The sequence below is a fragment of the Festucalex cinctus genome, chromosome 6, assembly GCF_051991245.1.
Source record: "Festucalex cinctus isolate MCC-2025b chromosome 6, RoL_Fcin_1.0, whole genome shotgun sequence".
NCBI lineage: Eukaryota > Metazoa > Chordata > Actinopteri > Syngnathiformes > Syngnathidae > Festucalex > Festucalex cinctus.
In genome coordinates, this window is record NC_135416.1 from 25,950,586 (window position 1) to 25,967,065 (window position 16,480).

At 38.2% G+C, this 16,480-nt stretch overlaps 1 protein-coding gene and 1 long non-coding RNA gene across 2 annotated transcripts in view; both read right to left on the minus strand.

The window, feature by feature from the left end:
* Positions 1 to 16,480, minus strand: part of maml3 (mastermind-like transcriptional coactivator 3) — a 326,823-nt gene that overhangs the window by 74,095 nt on the left and 236,248 nt on the right. Inside the window, exons 2-3 of the mRNA XM_077523123.1 lie at positions 14,624 to 15,361; positions 5,533 to 6,465 (exon numbers count right to left, since the gene is read on the minus strand). Of these exons, the coding sequence (XP_077379249.1) occupies positions 5,533 to 6,465; positions 14,624 to 15,361 (1,671 nt within the window). The remainder of the gene's footprint in view (positions 1 to 5,532; positions 6,466 to 14,623; positions 15,362 to 16,480) is intronic.
* Positions 7,889 to 9,149, minus strand: LOC144020082 (uncharacterized). The gene is made up of 5 exons (XR_013283800.1): positions 8,735 to 9,149; positions 8,549 to 8,595; positions 8,414 to 8,464; positions 8,306 to 8,339; positions 7,889 to 8,228 (listed from the first exon to the last, which is right to left on the minus strand). It is a non-coding gene; the product is annotated as an uncharacterized LOC144020082 (long non-coding RNA).

Consider the following 16,480-nt stretch of genomic DNA (forward strand, 5'->3'; position numbering starts at 1 on the left):
TCAGTCCAGGGGCATAACCACATAGGATGGTAATCAAACAGCCTAGTGGGGGTGACTGGCATATATGCCTTTTTCAATCACCAATGGGCTACAACCCCTGGCAATTTATTTTTTTATTATTATTTTTTTTTTTTTGAATCGCCAGTCTCATATGATGTTCATTCAGTTGTTTAAACATCACAAACACAACACAAAACAGTAATTTCAAATGGAAACTTTTTGGCTTTAAGAAACACTAAATAAATCAAAAATCAAAATGTGGTCAGTAACAGACCACCCAGAGGGGAAAAAAGTATGGATTCACACAATTCTGAGGAAAGAAATTATGCAACCATGCAACAAAACAACAGAAGAATACAGTACTTCAATACCTCCTGAGACTGGATGATTCCATAAACTTTGCAGGGGTTGTAATTTTAAGTTGACTGAGCCCTGTGGAGTGGACAGGTAACTGTGCGACATGGAGAACTAAAAATAAAATAAAATAACATAAATAAAAATCTTGTTATTGTGCCTGCTAGAAAGATAAAATTGATCTTAAATTATAAAGATTAAACAAATCCAAAATACTATTCATTCTATGAGAAATCTGAATTCACAAAAGCTACGGTAGTAAGAGACAATACATTCATTTTATTTCAGGTATGTACTCCTATCTAAGTTGGTTCCTAACTTCCTACCAACACTTTCTATTTGAGATGGGCGAGTACCGATATCATTTCAAGCCGCTTAGAAATTGCATCCATCCATTCATCCATTTTCTTAAATAACCTCTTACTCCTCACAAGGGTCGCGGGGGTGCTGGAGCCTATCCCAGCTAGGTTCGGGCACTAGGCGGGGAACACCCTGAACTGTCCATCCATCCATTTTCTTGACCGCTGATTGATAGAAATTACAAGAACAGAAAATTGCCATTAATTTCATGCAATTTTAAGGAAAATTATATTCTGAGATATTTAGGTCTTTCTTTAAAATGATCTCTCATTGTTTTTTGGGGGATATTTTTATGTATCAAAAGAGATAGTGCTATCTTGGTATCTGTTACTCAAAAGTTGAGTACGCATACGGGTATCGTTCTGAAACAATAGTGGTCTCAAACATCCCTACTTTCCATATAAAAGCAATTGGCCCAAACTATGTTATCAAAATCTGCTACCAGCTCACTAGCTTTTTCTGTCTAATAAAGTTGCGTGTAAATAATTTAAGCAACTCTTTAGGGTTGCGGAGATTAATTTGAGACTGTTTAGTTCACTGTCAGGGTAAGAGAGATTAAGGCCACTGCTTGTTAGACATTGCTTCCAAAAATCAGTCTGACTAGCCTCATATTCACTCATATGTTATGTTACTGATTATGATAAACTCATATCAAGCCATGTATTGGCATTTGAGTCCCCCTGTGGGAAACGGTGACTGTGTGTATGTGTTCCGACTTGAGAGCTTCACACGTCAGGCTTTTGATGGAGAATGAGATGAAAAAGAGGGCACAGCCAATGATCAGAGTGGAATTACCGGAGGATAGCAAGAGAATACGCAGCAGGAAGAACTTCAGCTGTGCGTGCATGCATGTGGGCGTTTTCACAGCCTGTTTATTGTTGATAGTGTGGCTCCATGTGTATGGGGGTTGGTGTCATGACTCATAAGGTTATTAGCACCGGCACAAGCTCCTTCATGTACTGGAGTCAGTGTGTGACATTGTCATTTCCTACATGCATGAAAACATACATTGACTTATTCACATATACAAATGATCAAACCTTCTGCTTTGGTTTATCACGACCTTTCTGGAAGTCGTCCTCATTGCCTCATGCCGAACAGCTGTCAGTCCATTTTTATGTACTTATGTACATCATATTGTGCAACTCATTTTTTTTAACATCACACTGTAGACCTAACTATCTCTGAACCATACACGCGCATGCATGGACAGTATGAGCATATTCAAAGCACCACATCAACCGTCAACCACAGATAACCGTGCTCAACCACAGATAACCATGCTAACATCTACCACAGACACATGCCCGTGACTTTACCGTTGTGGCAATGGTAACCTCGGTATATAGCCATAAATTAGCATCACAGCGTTATGTGAGGAGCAACAATTAAAGCTTGACTAATAAGCTTTTGAGGAGCGCAGCTGATGTTTCCCCAAGCAGCTGCTGTAGGAAAGTGTCAGTGACAGACACACAAACAAACTGGAAAACAAAACAAAACAAGGCAGTTTGTTTGTGTCACTTTAATCAAGCCAAAATGCATCCAAAAGTCATGTAAAAGATGATATCACATGCAAAATTCATTCTAATCTAACCTCAACAGACCTTATTGACCATCTTACGTTGTTGAAAAGACATTTAATCTCAATCAGTCAATTGCCAGTCGCCAATACTGTACGACCTGCCGACTAATACAACAGCACACAATCCAATTGGGTTGTTTTTCACCGAAAAGTAAACACAAGTGATGCCGGAGGCAAAAGGGAAATGAGCAATAAATATTTTGTTGCTTGTTGCATGCGGTTTGACCATAAACTATAATATGAAACTGACTTTTGCCAAACCTCTTTTATACCACCAGCAGTAATTTTCCCTTGGCAATTTAGATGGGAAAAGGATGGATAGAAGCCAACAGGTTGCAATCTCCCCCTGGTGGATAGTTTTTGTAAAAGCCGTTAACTTCTGCCCAACAGATGCGTGTGCCTGTTGCACAGATGAAGTCTTATATTAAATGGTTACATTATCAACCAGGGATGACTGTGCAGGCACCTGAAAACAGTTCCAGAATGGTATGAATGTTGAACGATCTAATCTAATCAACTGCAATACAATTTTGAGGGACTCTGAGTCTCCAATCTACCAATTACATGCAATAGGAAGTGCCTGTCTGTGCATGGGATACTTTGCCTCATTTTTTTATAAGCAAAATAATACAAGCCAATATAGCCTACACACGGTCGATACTACCCCGTAAGATGCAAGAAGAACATTGAAATATTTTGTATTCATGAAGCTCCACTTTGCATTGCTCACTTATTTTTCCCTTTGGAGCTGGTTGCTCCTTTTTCATATTCACTATATTCACACAACAATAAATCTCTTGCTTCCTGTGCTTGCTTCTCTGCACATTTCTCTCTTCTCGTTCTTTTCCAGTCTCCAGTTCTCCTCTGCTCACTCAAATAAATCTCTCAAACCCCGCCCCGCCACCCATCGAAATCTATGAAACTCACACAAACATACACATGCACGCGGGCAAACACACAACCCTCTAGGCAACAGCCACAAAGGCCCCATATTAATAAATCTGCTCCTTTATTGGTGCTGAATGTCTCTGGCAGGAGGGTAAAGGGGGTGGGGTGGATGACAAGGAAGAGGAGAAGGAGGAGGAGACTCAGAGATCAGCAGAGGGGTGACTGACTAAAGTCATCATGAACATAACAGAAGAAGGGTTTGTGTAAGAGAGAAATACAAAGAGGGAAAGAGCTTTTAAACAAGCACTGCAATGCAAAACACACTCGCAATACAATGGCACTGACATCATTTACATGAAACACCATGAAAAGAACCACTTGGGTCTTTATCTGGTCTAGGTGTTTCCCCACAGTCCCTTCGTATTTCTTCCCCAACGGATTCTTCAAGACACCTGACATCTTGCTGAACCACTGAAGCATTCTGAACATGGCCATGTTGGCCACCAGGCTCTAGAAGCCAACTGCCTGAGGTGGGCTTGTGGTAATGACATCGGCAAGCTTGGCTTAGTGGTCCAATCTCAGCCATCAGTCAGCTGTGACAGATTGGGGATATGAGTTAAGGAGCTGCTTGGATTGGTGTTTGTGTGGTGTGCGTGTGCGAGTGCGAATGTTTGTGTGTCTGAGGGGTGGAGGAGCGAGGGCTATGAGTGGTGGTCGCGTTGCAGAGGCATCAATACGCTCTCGACAGGCCATTTTCCTATTCCCCAGCCCCGGCTTGTTTCTGCGGTAACTACCATCATTTTACCTTCACTGGCTTTACCAGTGAAAGACTTTCAAACAATCATAACTCTGCCCGTTTAAATGACCTTTACCTCCACAGCATCATCTGTATTTGTCAAGAAACAGTCGTTTAGAAAACTTTGCTTGACAGACACATGGACCGACTGAGACCAACAAGCAACTAAAGCAGTGGTTCTTTACCTGGGTTCGATCAAACCCCATACATTCGGCGGCGGTCAAGACACACGCACAACTCAAATAGTCGCTTGGCCATCATTGGCTGCATGTGATCACACTACAATGCCTGGCCTAACTGTGCTGTAGGGAATTTGGTGCACTCACTTGTGATTGTTGTGATGGTTTATTATTGTAATCCCTTCATACTAACTATGTTGAGAAAAAAATAGAAAGTAGTCGGACAAACATGTGCAATATGAATTCATATGTATAAACGGACTGTATGGTGTTCCACAGGGTGCAATTCTGGGGCCTATGCTATTTTCATTGTATCTGCTGCCCCTGGGTCCCATCTTATTGAAACAGAGGTGGAGGTCTAAAGCACTCTATACATATAGAGTTGAGTTTGATGAAAGTCAACGTCGACTCCTAACTGCATGATTACAATGCCAAGTTGAACAGTTCTCGTCCAGCACAACTAGTATCTAATATCTATAGTAGCAAAACTAACACAAACACTTCCTTTAGCTGCATGGAGATGGAGAATACAAGAACTCAACACTTTGTGAAATCAAGGTGAAGATAGCCAGATTTTATGAAAGGCTACTCTCCATTTTGTTCACCAGTAAATCCTAAACCCTATTGACCTTTTGCACCTACGTCACGTGATCACATGACTTCACCAGTGTGGACAATGGAAGGGAATGAATGCTGAATTGAAGTGGAAGGGACACGTAGCGACTTAGCAACTGTTTTATAAGTTACTATTGCCCATCTAGCCATGACATCTACTAGTTCAATTGAAGTTTGCCTGTCGATAAGTGGCACATTTTGTCAGGGCTCAAAGAGTGCGATATTCACAGAAATTGGAGATTGCTAGTTTGGAAACATACCCTTTCCTTACTTTCTATCACCTGTTGTGTGCGCTGATTTTATAAAATTGCCGACCTTCCACACCGGCCGCATTACTTATATTATGCAGTCAACACCGTTTCCCCTTACACTGGAGCTGATTTAAAATCTTAAAAAGCCTCAAGGTAAAACTTGTTTATCATGTAACTATGGAGAAAAACTTACCAAGGCTTAATGTAACCAAAAACTAGGGGCAGTCTAAAGTGCTTAATGTAAAAGGTCTATACCTATGCCTTGAATTTGAAAAAAAACAAAACAAAGAAACAAATCACTTAGGAAGTGTTCGGTGAATGTGGTTAGGAAACTGGTGGGGTTCACTTCCTAGAAAAAGGTTGAGAACCACTTAACGAAAGGGTTATTTGTTCTCATTCAAGGTCAAATAACGAAGGAACTCTATGTGGTCATAGCGCTAACAAAACTCCAGCACTAATTCAATGCCAGCACTAATGATCGTGGAGAGTATTGCGCAATTAACTTACCTGTCCATGAGGCTGCATGTTGCTGTAGGGGATGCTCTGGTTCAACACTTTCTGCTTCATCAGCAACATTCGCTTCTGTTCCTCACTCAGGTGGGCTGTTTGGCCTGGAATTGGCCCTTGGATTTGGCCTGGCCCAGCCCCTTGACCTCCACCTGCCATGTAAGGTGGCATCATGGGGTTCTTCACCTGGCTTCCACCTCCCATGGGCGGGGTCATTCTGTGATCAACCCCACTGCCGCTAAAGTGACTCAGTGGCTTGGTGTTGTTGTATGACAAAATGGCTGCCGTTTGCTGTTGCTGCTGCTGCTGTTGTTTGGTGAGGCTGTTCTGGCCGATACTGTTCTGCTGTTGCTGGCCCAACAAGCTCATGTGATTGTGAGGGAGGTAGTTGTTCATAGGAGCTTTGGGCCCATTGTTGGGGGCCATCCCAGTCACTAGAGGGGCCTGCGTTGTGTTAAAGGCTTGCGGTGGATACATCATGGGGCTGTTGGGTTTATCTTGGTTAAAGGGACCAGCATTATAAGGACTGGTTGGAGGGCCTGCTGGCGACCAGTTTGCTGCTTGTTGCTGCTGCTGCTGCTGCTTCTGCTGCAACAGTTTAGCACGTTGCTGGGCAGCCATTGCTTTTAGTTGCTCTGCATGGGAAAGTTCAGGAGTTACTGGTCCAACTGGCTGACCTGGAGTGACCCCAGGTCCTGTTTGTCCGCCGCCCGCCTGACTAACACCTGGACCTGGGTTCATCATGTATCCATTGCCAGGGCGTGAAACTGCTTGTGTCTGAGCCTGGGTCGGCGTCTGAGGAGAGCGAGCCATGCAGTTGTGTAACGGGGACCCTGACGCCATCGCAACGGCGGGGGATTGCTGCAAAGGTTGCTGAGGAGGTGTTCCATTGGCGGTGGTCGCAAACTGTGGGCCTGAAGATGATGGTCGGACCTGAAGAGATTGCGCAAATTAAAATAATATAGATGACATGTTGATGTAAGTAACAGAGTATGAACATGTTGATTCAAAAATTCTAAACGGGAGTTATCAATGTAGGTCAAAGGCTCTAGACTAACTTTTGCACTGGTAGTACTGGTGCGACCAACTTTTTCAGTTGATCGCACCACACAGGTTTTGGTCGCACCCTTTTTGAGGGCGATACAGCATGACTGAAGTAAAGTTGTCTCAATTTGCGTAGCGTAGTTTCAAATGACTGGAAGACTGACAGCGACTCAACATACAGTATAGCTGCAAAATATTATACTGTAACAAAAGATTTGCCTACAATAAAACAGGCCAATTATTTTATATTAGCCTACTTTAAAAGAAAGTGAAAAACTAGAATGGAGGATGGAAGCTTAGAAGACACATTTAACTAGTGCTGTCCAAGTTAAAGCGTGAACTAATTAATTAATATATTTTTATTTTGCATTAATCATGTATTAACAGATTAATCACTATTAATTTTGACCACAGATTTAGCTGACAGTGGATGGTTACGTTAAAGGTAGCACAGATTGCATTTGAGCAGTAAACATAACTACATGCATTTAAGTAAAGCATTTAATAAATGTTTATGCATGACATTTTGAATATTTGTTCATGTCAAAAAACTGGGCTCATTTTTGTGTCCATTTTAAATTATGCTAGTAATTAACTGAATAGAAAAAGAGGAGGATGAGAGCGTGCAGTGGATCAAAAAATGTTGAAGACGTCCTCATAAGTGTCACATAACAGGTGCTCGTCAAATTTGGCGGGCAAAAAAATATTGATTTAAAAAAAAAAAGAGCCTTTAATTAATTAATTAAATTAATTAACTCTTTGACTGCCAGCCATTTTCGGAAAAGGTAACCCCATAGTGCCAGCTGATTTACAGAATTTTACCGATCTTTCAAGCTCCACAGAAAATGTTATGTTAGGACTATGGAAACGCGGATACTACCAAATGAAAGGTTGAAGTCTCATCTTTCATCTAAAAAAAAAAAAAAAAAGAAAAAAAAAAAAAAAAGAAAAAAAAAGAAAGAAAAAAAAGAAAGAAAAAAAAGTTTGTTTCTACCTTATTCAGATTTTCAGTAATCAACAATAGAAAACAGCTTAGTTTCACCCAAATTCTCTATTTTCTTCCAAAATACGGAGAAATCAAGCTTTTTGTGAAACGATGTTATTTTATCCACATTTGGCACTTTTTTTTTTGCATGAGTGATTCTACAAACACCTAAACTTCTATAAAACACTACCCCAACAATAAAAAAAGTGTTTTTTGATTGCAAAATAACATTTTATTTCCATTCAACAGTAGTAATCCAAACAAACAATTTGGAAAACTCTTTGCAAACTATTTACACGTGCGCAACTGCGCATGTGTGGTGTGTGTACGTGTTACTATTTACAATTGTGTGGATGTTTCAACTACACAATTTTTCTTTTTGTGTGGTATATTGTGGAGCAATCCCTTGCGTGCAAGGGGGATGCAGCAGGATTTGCACCACAGTTTTTGTCAGTCTGCTTCTGCATGGACTGATTTGCGTAGAGGTTGGTATGATGAACGATGTGCTGGAGAAGTTCATCCGTGATGAAGAGCTCCAGGATGTCAGCTGGCAGGTGGGAATTCAGCTCTGCTGCAGCATCCCTTGGTCCTGGTTTTGCAGCAAAGGGGAAGATGGTTGGCTGCCAGCCGAATTCATCAACTTCAAGCCAGCCAGAATCTTTGGGATCTGCAAATATACATTTCAATATCATATATTATTTTAGAGCACTGTGATGCAATGTGTGTGTGTGTGCATATGTTTACCTTTTTTTCTTGGATGTATTGGTTGATGCACACTCTGTAAATTATAGAAGACGTTTACCATCAAATATTTTATTAGTGCTGTGGAGAATCTTTTTTTTTTCTTTTTACCTTTGTTCTGCTCACTGTGAGAAGGGTCACTTTGGGCCCTATGAGTAGGAGCTGAAAGAAACATATACAATTACAATACTATCGAAAGACTTTCCTTTTATTGTTGCGGTGTATTGAAAACTTTTTTTTTTTTACCTTTCTTTGTCGTAGAACCAGCGGTCGGACGTTGCTGTGAGCACGATCTATAAAATATACATTCACGTTTGTATAGGTAATAGATGTTCTAGTGTATATCAGCACATTTACACACGCTGCTAGCAGATCGCCCGAAAAGTTAGGAAAGTAATCTTACTAGCAATCTCTTAGCATGTTAGCGCTTACCTTCACGTTCTTTGGAGGACGAAAGACTGTCCAAGACTGTCTTGCATCGGACCCATAGTAGTCGTCATCGTCCGATGAAACGTCATCTGTGCAGACGTGCTCCGTTGTGCACTACTTTTCTCCGGTGTTAGCATCGCTAGCCGGTGGGGCCTTAGGACTTTATTAGCATCGCTAGCCGGTGGGGCCTTGGGACGTTATTAGCATCGCTAGCCGGTGGGGCCTTAGGACGTGGTCGAAACGGCCGCGTCACCGCTTCAACTATGACTTAACCTTGTCATCACTGTGCTCTTGAGCACTGGTCGATGCTTTTGAGCTTTGAAAATAAGGATCAAGCGTGAGCTGATTGCCATCTGTAGCCTTTTTGACTCCCTTAGCCAAGTTAGCCATTCTCTCCCCCTCAACACTCTAGCTCAGCCTCTCTCCTTCTACTGTTGTCTCCTACCCGATCTTGTCCAAAAGACTCATCACAGCCATCTAGTGGCCAGGAATACTCATTATAGTAACCCGATCGGCTTGATACATGGAGCACAGCTGCCCAAGGCTTTCCTCCACCAGTTTCCATTAAAAAACATAGTTAACGTCAATTGACGTTTTTGGCGGCATACCCTAGGTTTATACTAAACGTCATATGACGTTTATGGCGGCCAAAGAGTTAAATGAATGAATTAAAATTCTAAGATGTGATTAATCTTATTATTATTATTATTATTATCATTATTATTATAGCATTTTATTCTCCTCACTTTTTCAAAAATGTAATCGCTTGACAGCTCTACATTTAACACATTTTTCATTATATAGTATGTTAGAATTAAACAAGCAGGCCATTCTTAGGGCAACATCATTTGGTTGTTTTAATTAATACAATGTGTACATTTTATAAACTTAAAGTGTGTGACACTTGGATATGCAATCAGATATGCCTTCATCTTGCGGAACATTCCATTTACAACTTGGGACAGTCCACCCCCCCCCCCAAAAAAAAGTTCTGGGACCGGCGAGCACCAATTGTCACAGGCCTCTGAAATGGCCCAGAGACGTGGAATTGAAAGGTTTGTCACTGTTTATATGGCATACAGTAACTCCATTTTGGTAACAGGCTCCAAGTCAGCCATAGGATCATCCAGAAGCTCAGAAGTTGCATTGCTGAATGACGATGTCAGAATAATTTTTGTTGGTATTTCAAGTTTACATGAACAAAAAAAAATTACCCACTGCCTCTCATTTTTTGTGTAATGTTGACACAGCTTTGTTTACACATGTACTTCAGACGCACTATTTAACATTCACTGCCTTTGACAAGTGTACTTGTCAATCACATTTTATTCTATAGGGCTAGATGGTGGAGAATCTGATTATGTTCCACTGTTAATGTCAAAATTGGAAACAACTTTACTGATGCACAACCACCAGATGACATCATAGCCTCATTTTATACGAAATAAACACAGTTTGAGAGTCCATGGGAGTAATGGGGGAATTGGTTGAAACCTACATTTTTCTACTGTCAATTATAAAGGACCAGACCCAGGACAATTACAGTTAAATTTGAAAAGTACAAAGATAAAATAAAAATTCTACAAAAAACAAAACATCTTAAGGGCACAAACATATACATAAATGAGGATTTTACTGATATTGTTCGAAAAAAACGGAAAGAACTTATACCAGAAATGAAAGCAGCACGGGAAAGAGGAGATATTGCCTACCTAAAATACGACAAGCTTATAATTCATCCCCGTACAAGCACACCCAGACACTTGCACCAACACAACTCATCAATAAAATGAAGGAAGACACAGTACACTTGATGACGAAAAGTTGACAAATACTAGAATGGAAAATCTATACCCAAACACAAAAAAATTACAAATATTTGATTATACGGAACATAAGACATCTGATCCAGAAAATGGCATTGATCCAGATAAATTTTTATGTAGTAACAACTATGACCTTGCCTGCGAGTACCACACTGATGAGCAATTCAATGTAAATGTAAGTAAGGATTTTCGTGCATTCTCAATCATACATTTTAATAGTAGAAGTCTATATAAAAACTTTACAGAAATTAAAAAATGCTTGAGTAAAATAAATAAATTCCAAATTATAGCCATATCAGAGACATGGCTTGATAATGAGAAAATAAGCGATATAGAAATGGAAGGATATGAATTGTTTACAATGAATAGGGAAAACAGAAGGGGAGGAGGAGTTGCAATATATGTTGATAAGGTTTTCAAATGTAGTAAAATTGAACATCTAACTACTACTGTGGATAATGTAATGGAATGTGTAACTATTGAAGTTCACATAAAAAATATATCAAACGTAATTATAAGTTGTATATATAGGACACCAGGATCATGTCTTGATACATTTAACGATAAGTTAACAGATATCCTTAGTTATACAAATGATAAAAAATTGCGAATATTGTGTGGTGATTTTAACATTGATTTATTAAATCCTAATGGACATCAGAAGACAACTGATTTTATAAATATGATGTATAGTAATAGTTTATTTCCTGTTATTATAAAACCTAGTAGAATAACAATCGATACAGCTACACTAATTGATAATATATTCACAAATAAAATTGACCTTAAAATAGAAAGTGGACTCCTTATTAACGATATAAGTGATCACCTCCCGATCTTTGCAATTTTTTATGATTATTTTGATAAAAAAATGAAGCCGACTACTTACACATTTGAAACTAGAGTAAGAACAACACGCTCCATGGCTGCCTTTAAGTTGGATTTAGAGAAACACAACTGGTCTGAGGTTTATTCAAATAACGATCCTGATATTGCATATAGTGAATTTCAGTCAACCATTATTTCTTTATATAATAAACATTGTCCATCAATTAAAATTACAAGAAAGTATAAAGGTCCAAATAAGACATGGATGACGAAGGGAATACAGAATGCATGCAAAAAGAAAAATAATTTATATAAAAGATTTATTAAATTGAGAACTGTGGAAGCTGAAACAAAGTACAAGATCTATAAAAATAAATTAGCAAATATTATTCGAATAGGAAAGAAAGATTATTACCATGAATTATTAGAACAGAATAAAAGCAATACACAAGAAATATGGAAAACACTAAATCATGTAATTAAAAAAAGTTCTAAAAAAACAAATTTTCCACAATATTTTATAAAAGATAACGATATGGTAATTGAGGAAATTTCTGACATAGCTAATAATTTTAATGAATATCTAGTTAACGTGGGCAGTAACTTGGCAAACAAAATCCCAGAGCCAAGAAACAAACGTGAAATAGATAAGAACATTGTAAATAATTCATCCACAATGTTTCTTAATGATGTTAATGATATAGAAGTATTAAATGTTGTGAAAACATTAAAAAATAAAAAGTCTACTGACTGTCTTAACATTGATATGACATTAGTTAAAAGTACTATGAAATATATTGTACAACCTTTTACATATATTTGTAATTTATCATTTAAAACTGGTATATTTCCATCAAAAATGAAGATAGCCAAAGTCATTCCTGTTCATAAAAGTGGAGAAAGACACACGTTTAATAACTACAGACCAATATCATTGTTGCCACAGTTCTCAAAAATTCTAGAAAAATTATTTTCATATAGATTGGATAATTTTATTGAGAAACATAAGCTCTTAAGTGAAACCCAATATGGGTTTAGAGAAAAACGGACCACCTCAATGGCAGTCATGGAGCTTGTAGAAGCAATATCTACCGAAATAGATAATAAAAAATTTACTGTTGGGATTTTTATGGATTTAAAAAAAGCTTTTGATACTATAGATCATTCTATATTAATGAATAAATTAAATAAATATGGAATAAGAGGTTTAGCTTATAAGTGGATGAAAAGTTATTTGGAAAATAGATATCAGTATGTGCAGTTTAATAATGTACAATCAGAACACATGAAGATCACTCATGGAGTTCCCCAAGGGTCTGTGCTTGGCCCTAAATTATTTATACTGTACATAAATGATATTTGCTATGTCTCAAAAATATTGAAAAGTGTCTTATTTGCTGATGATACAACTTTCTATTGTTCAGGAGAAAACCTGAAGCAGCTTCTGACTACTGTGGAGTATGAATTGAATATAATAAAAAAAATGGTTTGATGTAAATAAATTATCATTGAATTTAAATAAAAACCAAGTTCATAGTTTTTGGCACTAGACAAATCACTCATCAAGTTAAAATTATGGTGAATTCAATTGAAATAGAAAGGGTGAATGAAAATAAATTCCTTGGAGTTATTATCGATGATAAATTATGTTGGAAGCCACACATAGAAACTGTTAAAAGGAAAATGTCAAAAATCATAGGGATACTCTATAAAAGTAAGGATGTTTTAAACATGAAATCATTATATATATTATATAGTTCACTATTATTACCATATTTGACCTATTGTGTGGAATTATGGGGAATGGCATATAAAACAAATACTAACACCGTTTTCAAATTGCAAAAGAAAGCTATAAGAATTATTAATGGATCAAAATATACAGAACCAACACATCCACTATTTATTAAATTAAATGCAATGAAATTTTATGACTTGGTGGATTTTAAAATAGCACAAATAATGTATAAAGTTTATAACAATTTACTCTGCCACAGTACTCAGAAGTTATTTGAAATTAGACACAGTCCTTATGATATAAGGGGTACAAGTGTGTACAAAAAACCCAAAACAAGAACAAATATTAAGCAAAGGTGTGTATCTGTAAAAGGTGTTGATCTGTGGAATCATTTGGAAATTGCTCTGAAAAATTGTGACTCAATGCTGGAGTTTAAAAAAATGTTTAAAAGTAAAGTTCAAAAAAATTATCTATGTCAGACCAGAATATGAAAAATGTACATGTGAGTATGTGTAAATGATCTAGATAGGTATTATGGTATATGTTTAGTAAATTTATGTATATATGTTTTTGGTAAATGTGAATATGTTAAGTGCACTTCTGTATATGTGTGTATGTGTATGTATGTATATGTGTATATGTATATATATATATATATATATGTGTGTATGTATGTATATATGTGTATATATATATATATAACTTGGATTATATATATCATTTATTATTATTATTATTTTTTTTTTTATTTTTTTATTTTTTTTATAATTAGTAAATTAAAATTGTATTAATAATGAAATAAGTTTAAATATATTGAGTAAAAGGGGTAGGACTAGATAAGTTTTTAACTTCTTCCTACTCCCTTTTGAACATTAAGTTATGATTGATTGAATGATTATTTTATTGGGATTTTCTTCTCTTTTGATTGTTGTTGTTTTCTGTTTTATTTCTGCTGTTCATTTGTTTATATGTTCAAAAAAATAATAAAAGGAAAAAAAAAAATAAAGGAATGGGACATGGTTGAAAGGAGAGTCTATTCTGTCATTTGGCAGATTTGGTTTATACATGATTATTGAACATAATATCGTGTAGGTATTGAAAATTTTGAATTTTTCTAAAATGACTGGCAGTGCATGTAAAAGGTCCAAAATTAACCAGCACAATTTGTCTTGGGTTTGGTAAATCACTTTGTGTATGCTGAATTCAGTTCTTTGAATATAAACCTCCCACAACACAGAATGAACTGTGCCGCAAATTTGAATGTTTTGCAGATACAAACTGGGTTGCGTCAGTTGGCAGATCAGCTTCCTAGCTACCCATTTGCATGCCTAAATAAGTTTGTGCCTATTTATGAGTATACAAAACTATTCGTAAATCCAACCCAAAATGGTTTTAATCGCAAGTCCAATTTTTGGCTGTTGGTTCACAACTGAGCAACTATTTCAGAAACATGATGATGGGTAAACCATTCCAGTGAGACTTCAACTCTGTTGTACTGACCTGCGGTGATCCCATGGGCACCTGTGGACCACCCTGCGGAGGCTGAGCAGAGGGAGGAAGGGATGTTGGCGGCACGCCCCCCACTACAGGTGCTGTCGTATTTCCAACCGCTTCCTGTGGGCCTGGCGTCTGATTGTTCGCTGGCCTACCAAAATCGGCCTCTTTTTTGTCTTCAAAGTCCTCATTGAAGAGGTCGTGCATATCATCCTCCGGGACTGTGTTGGCCAACTCATCAATCAGCTCCTGCCACTCTTGATCATTGAGGTTAATGTCAGAGAATAGCTTGTTCTGATTGGACAGAGATTGGGGATCCGAAGACTCCATTCCACCCCCATCATCGAGCGGTTCCTGTTTCAGGTCTTTGAGGAGACTGAAGCTGTCTTCCAAGTCCAGTGAGCCATTCATCTTCATGTCTGAAAGATGACTGCCACCATTCTTCCCCAACTCATCTGCTGGTCGCCCTACATGATTACCATTGCTGTTTGTGCTGTTTCCAGTGGAAGTGTTGGGACCGCTGAGTAGGGGCTTAATGTCTATTTGGTGGTGCAGCGGAGAAATGGGTGGAAGGTTGTTGTTATTGTTGTTAGGAAGACCTGTCAGTGAGTCTAAAACACCAGAGGCCTCCTTCCGTAACCGCTTGCTAGTCGGTGAGTAGCTGCCTCCATCACAGATGCCATTCTGGTCTCCATTAAGGGGCGATCTTGCGCTGTCCAGTTTCCTTTTTACCGTCTCCTGGAGCTGAAAACAAAAAGGAAAAGTGATCAGCAACAACAACAAAGTTTAATACCTATTAAACAAGTTTAATACCTATAGTGCCAAATAATCATTCCCACCTATGGAAAAATGCTAAGAAGCATTTTTGTTGTTGTTGTGTGGGAGGAGGTGTGAGTACCACATTGGCATGTTTAGGAGAGTCAAACTCCTGACCGTGACACAGATGAGCGAGCCACTAAACCACCATTCTGCCATCAAATTTTGTGATTTCAGTTTTCTGCACAATAGTTAATATTTGAAAAGTCCCTGCATTTATCGTCATTTAGGAATGTTTCACTCACATTTAGTTCTTTCAATACATCAAAAGAAAACTTGTGTTTGAATAGGTCGGTGACGGCTCTGTGGCTCTTTCACCACTGACACTCAGCCTAATTATATTTTCATGGCCTACATACAGTATGCACAATAGGTATTGATTGATAGCTCAAACCAAAAAGTAAGTGAGGATTGATCTCCTCTCTGTGTTGCAATTAGAAGAAGACCTCAGGTAAACACATCTGCCAGTGAGCAGCCAACAAAGTGTGTGTGTGTGCGCATGCAAAATCCTTCACTCAATGGGTTTAAATAATTTAAGTCTCCATCTCACAGCCTTTGATTTTGTGAGCAAATATGGATGTTTGAGTGTGCGTGTGAACCTAAGTACGTGTGAGGGGAGTGTTACAAGATTTCCTTAAATGCCTGTGACTGATGTTGATAATAACAGACTTGATTTTCAAAGCCCACCTATAAAAACTCCCATAATTATTCCGTTGGTGTGAGCGACGGCACCCGACCACACGGAAAAATGCAAGCAAGCACGCACTGGGTTTCTGCATACCCTATGCACCCACATACAAAAAAACAAATCCGCAGTGTTGAACTTCAGCACTGCTTCCGACTTTTCAATCCACATGCAATTACCAGCACAAATGTGACCAACAAGCTGAGTGTTAAAAAACGTGATCATGTTAATGTGTAACCTTGAATTGCCTCTAAGGCAGGGGTGTCAAACTCATATTAGCCTAGGGGCCGCATGGAGGAAAATATATTCCCAAGTGGGCCCCATCGGGAAAATAATGGTATATAACTTAACAACAATTGCCG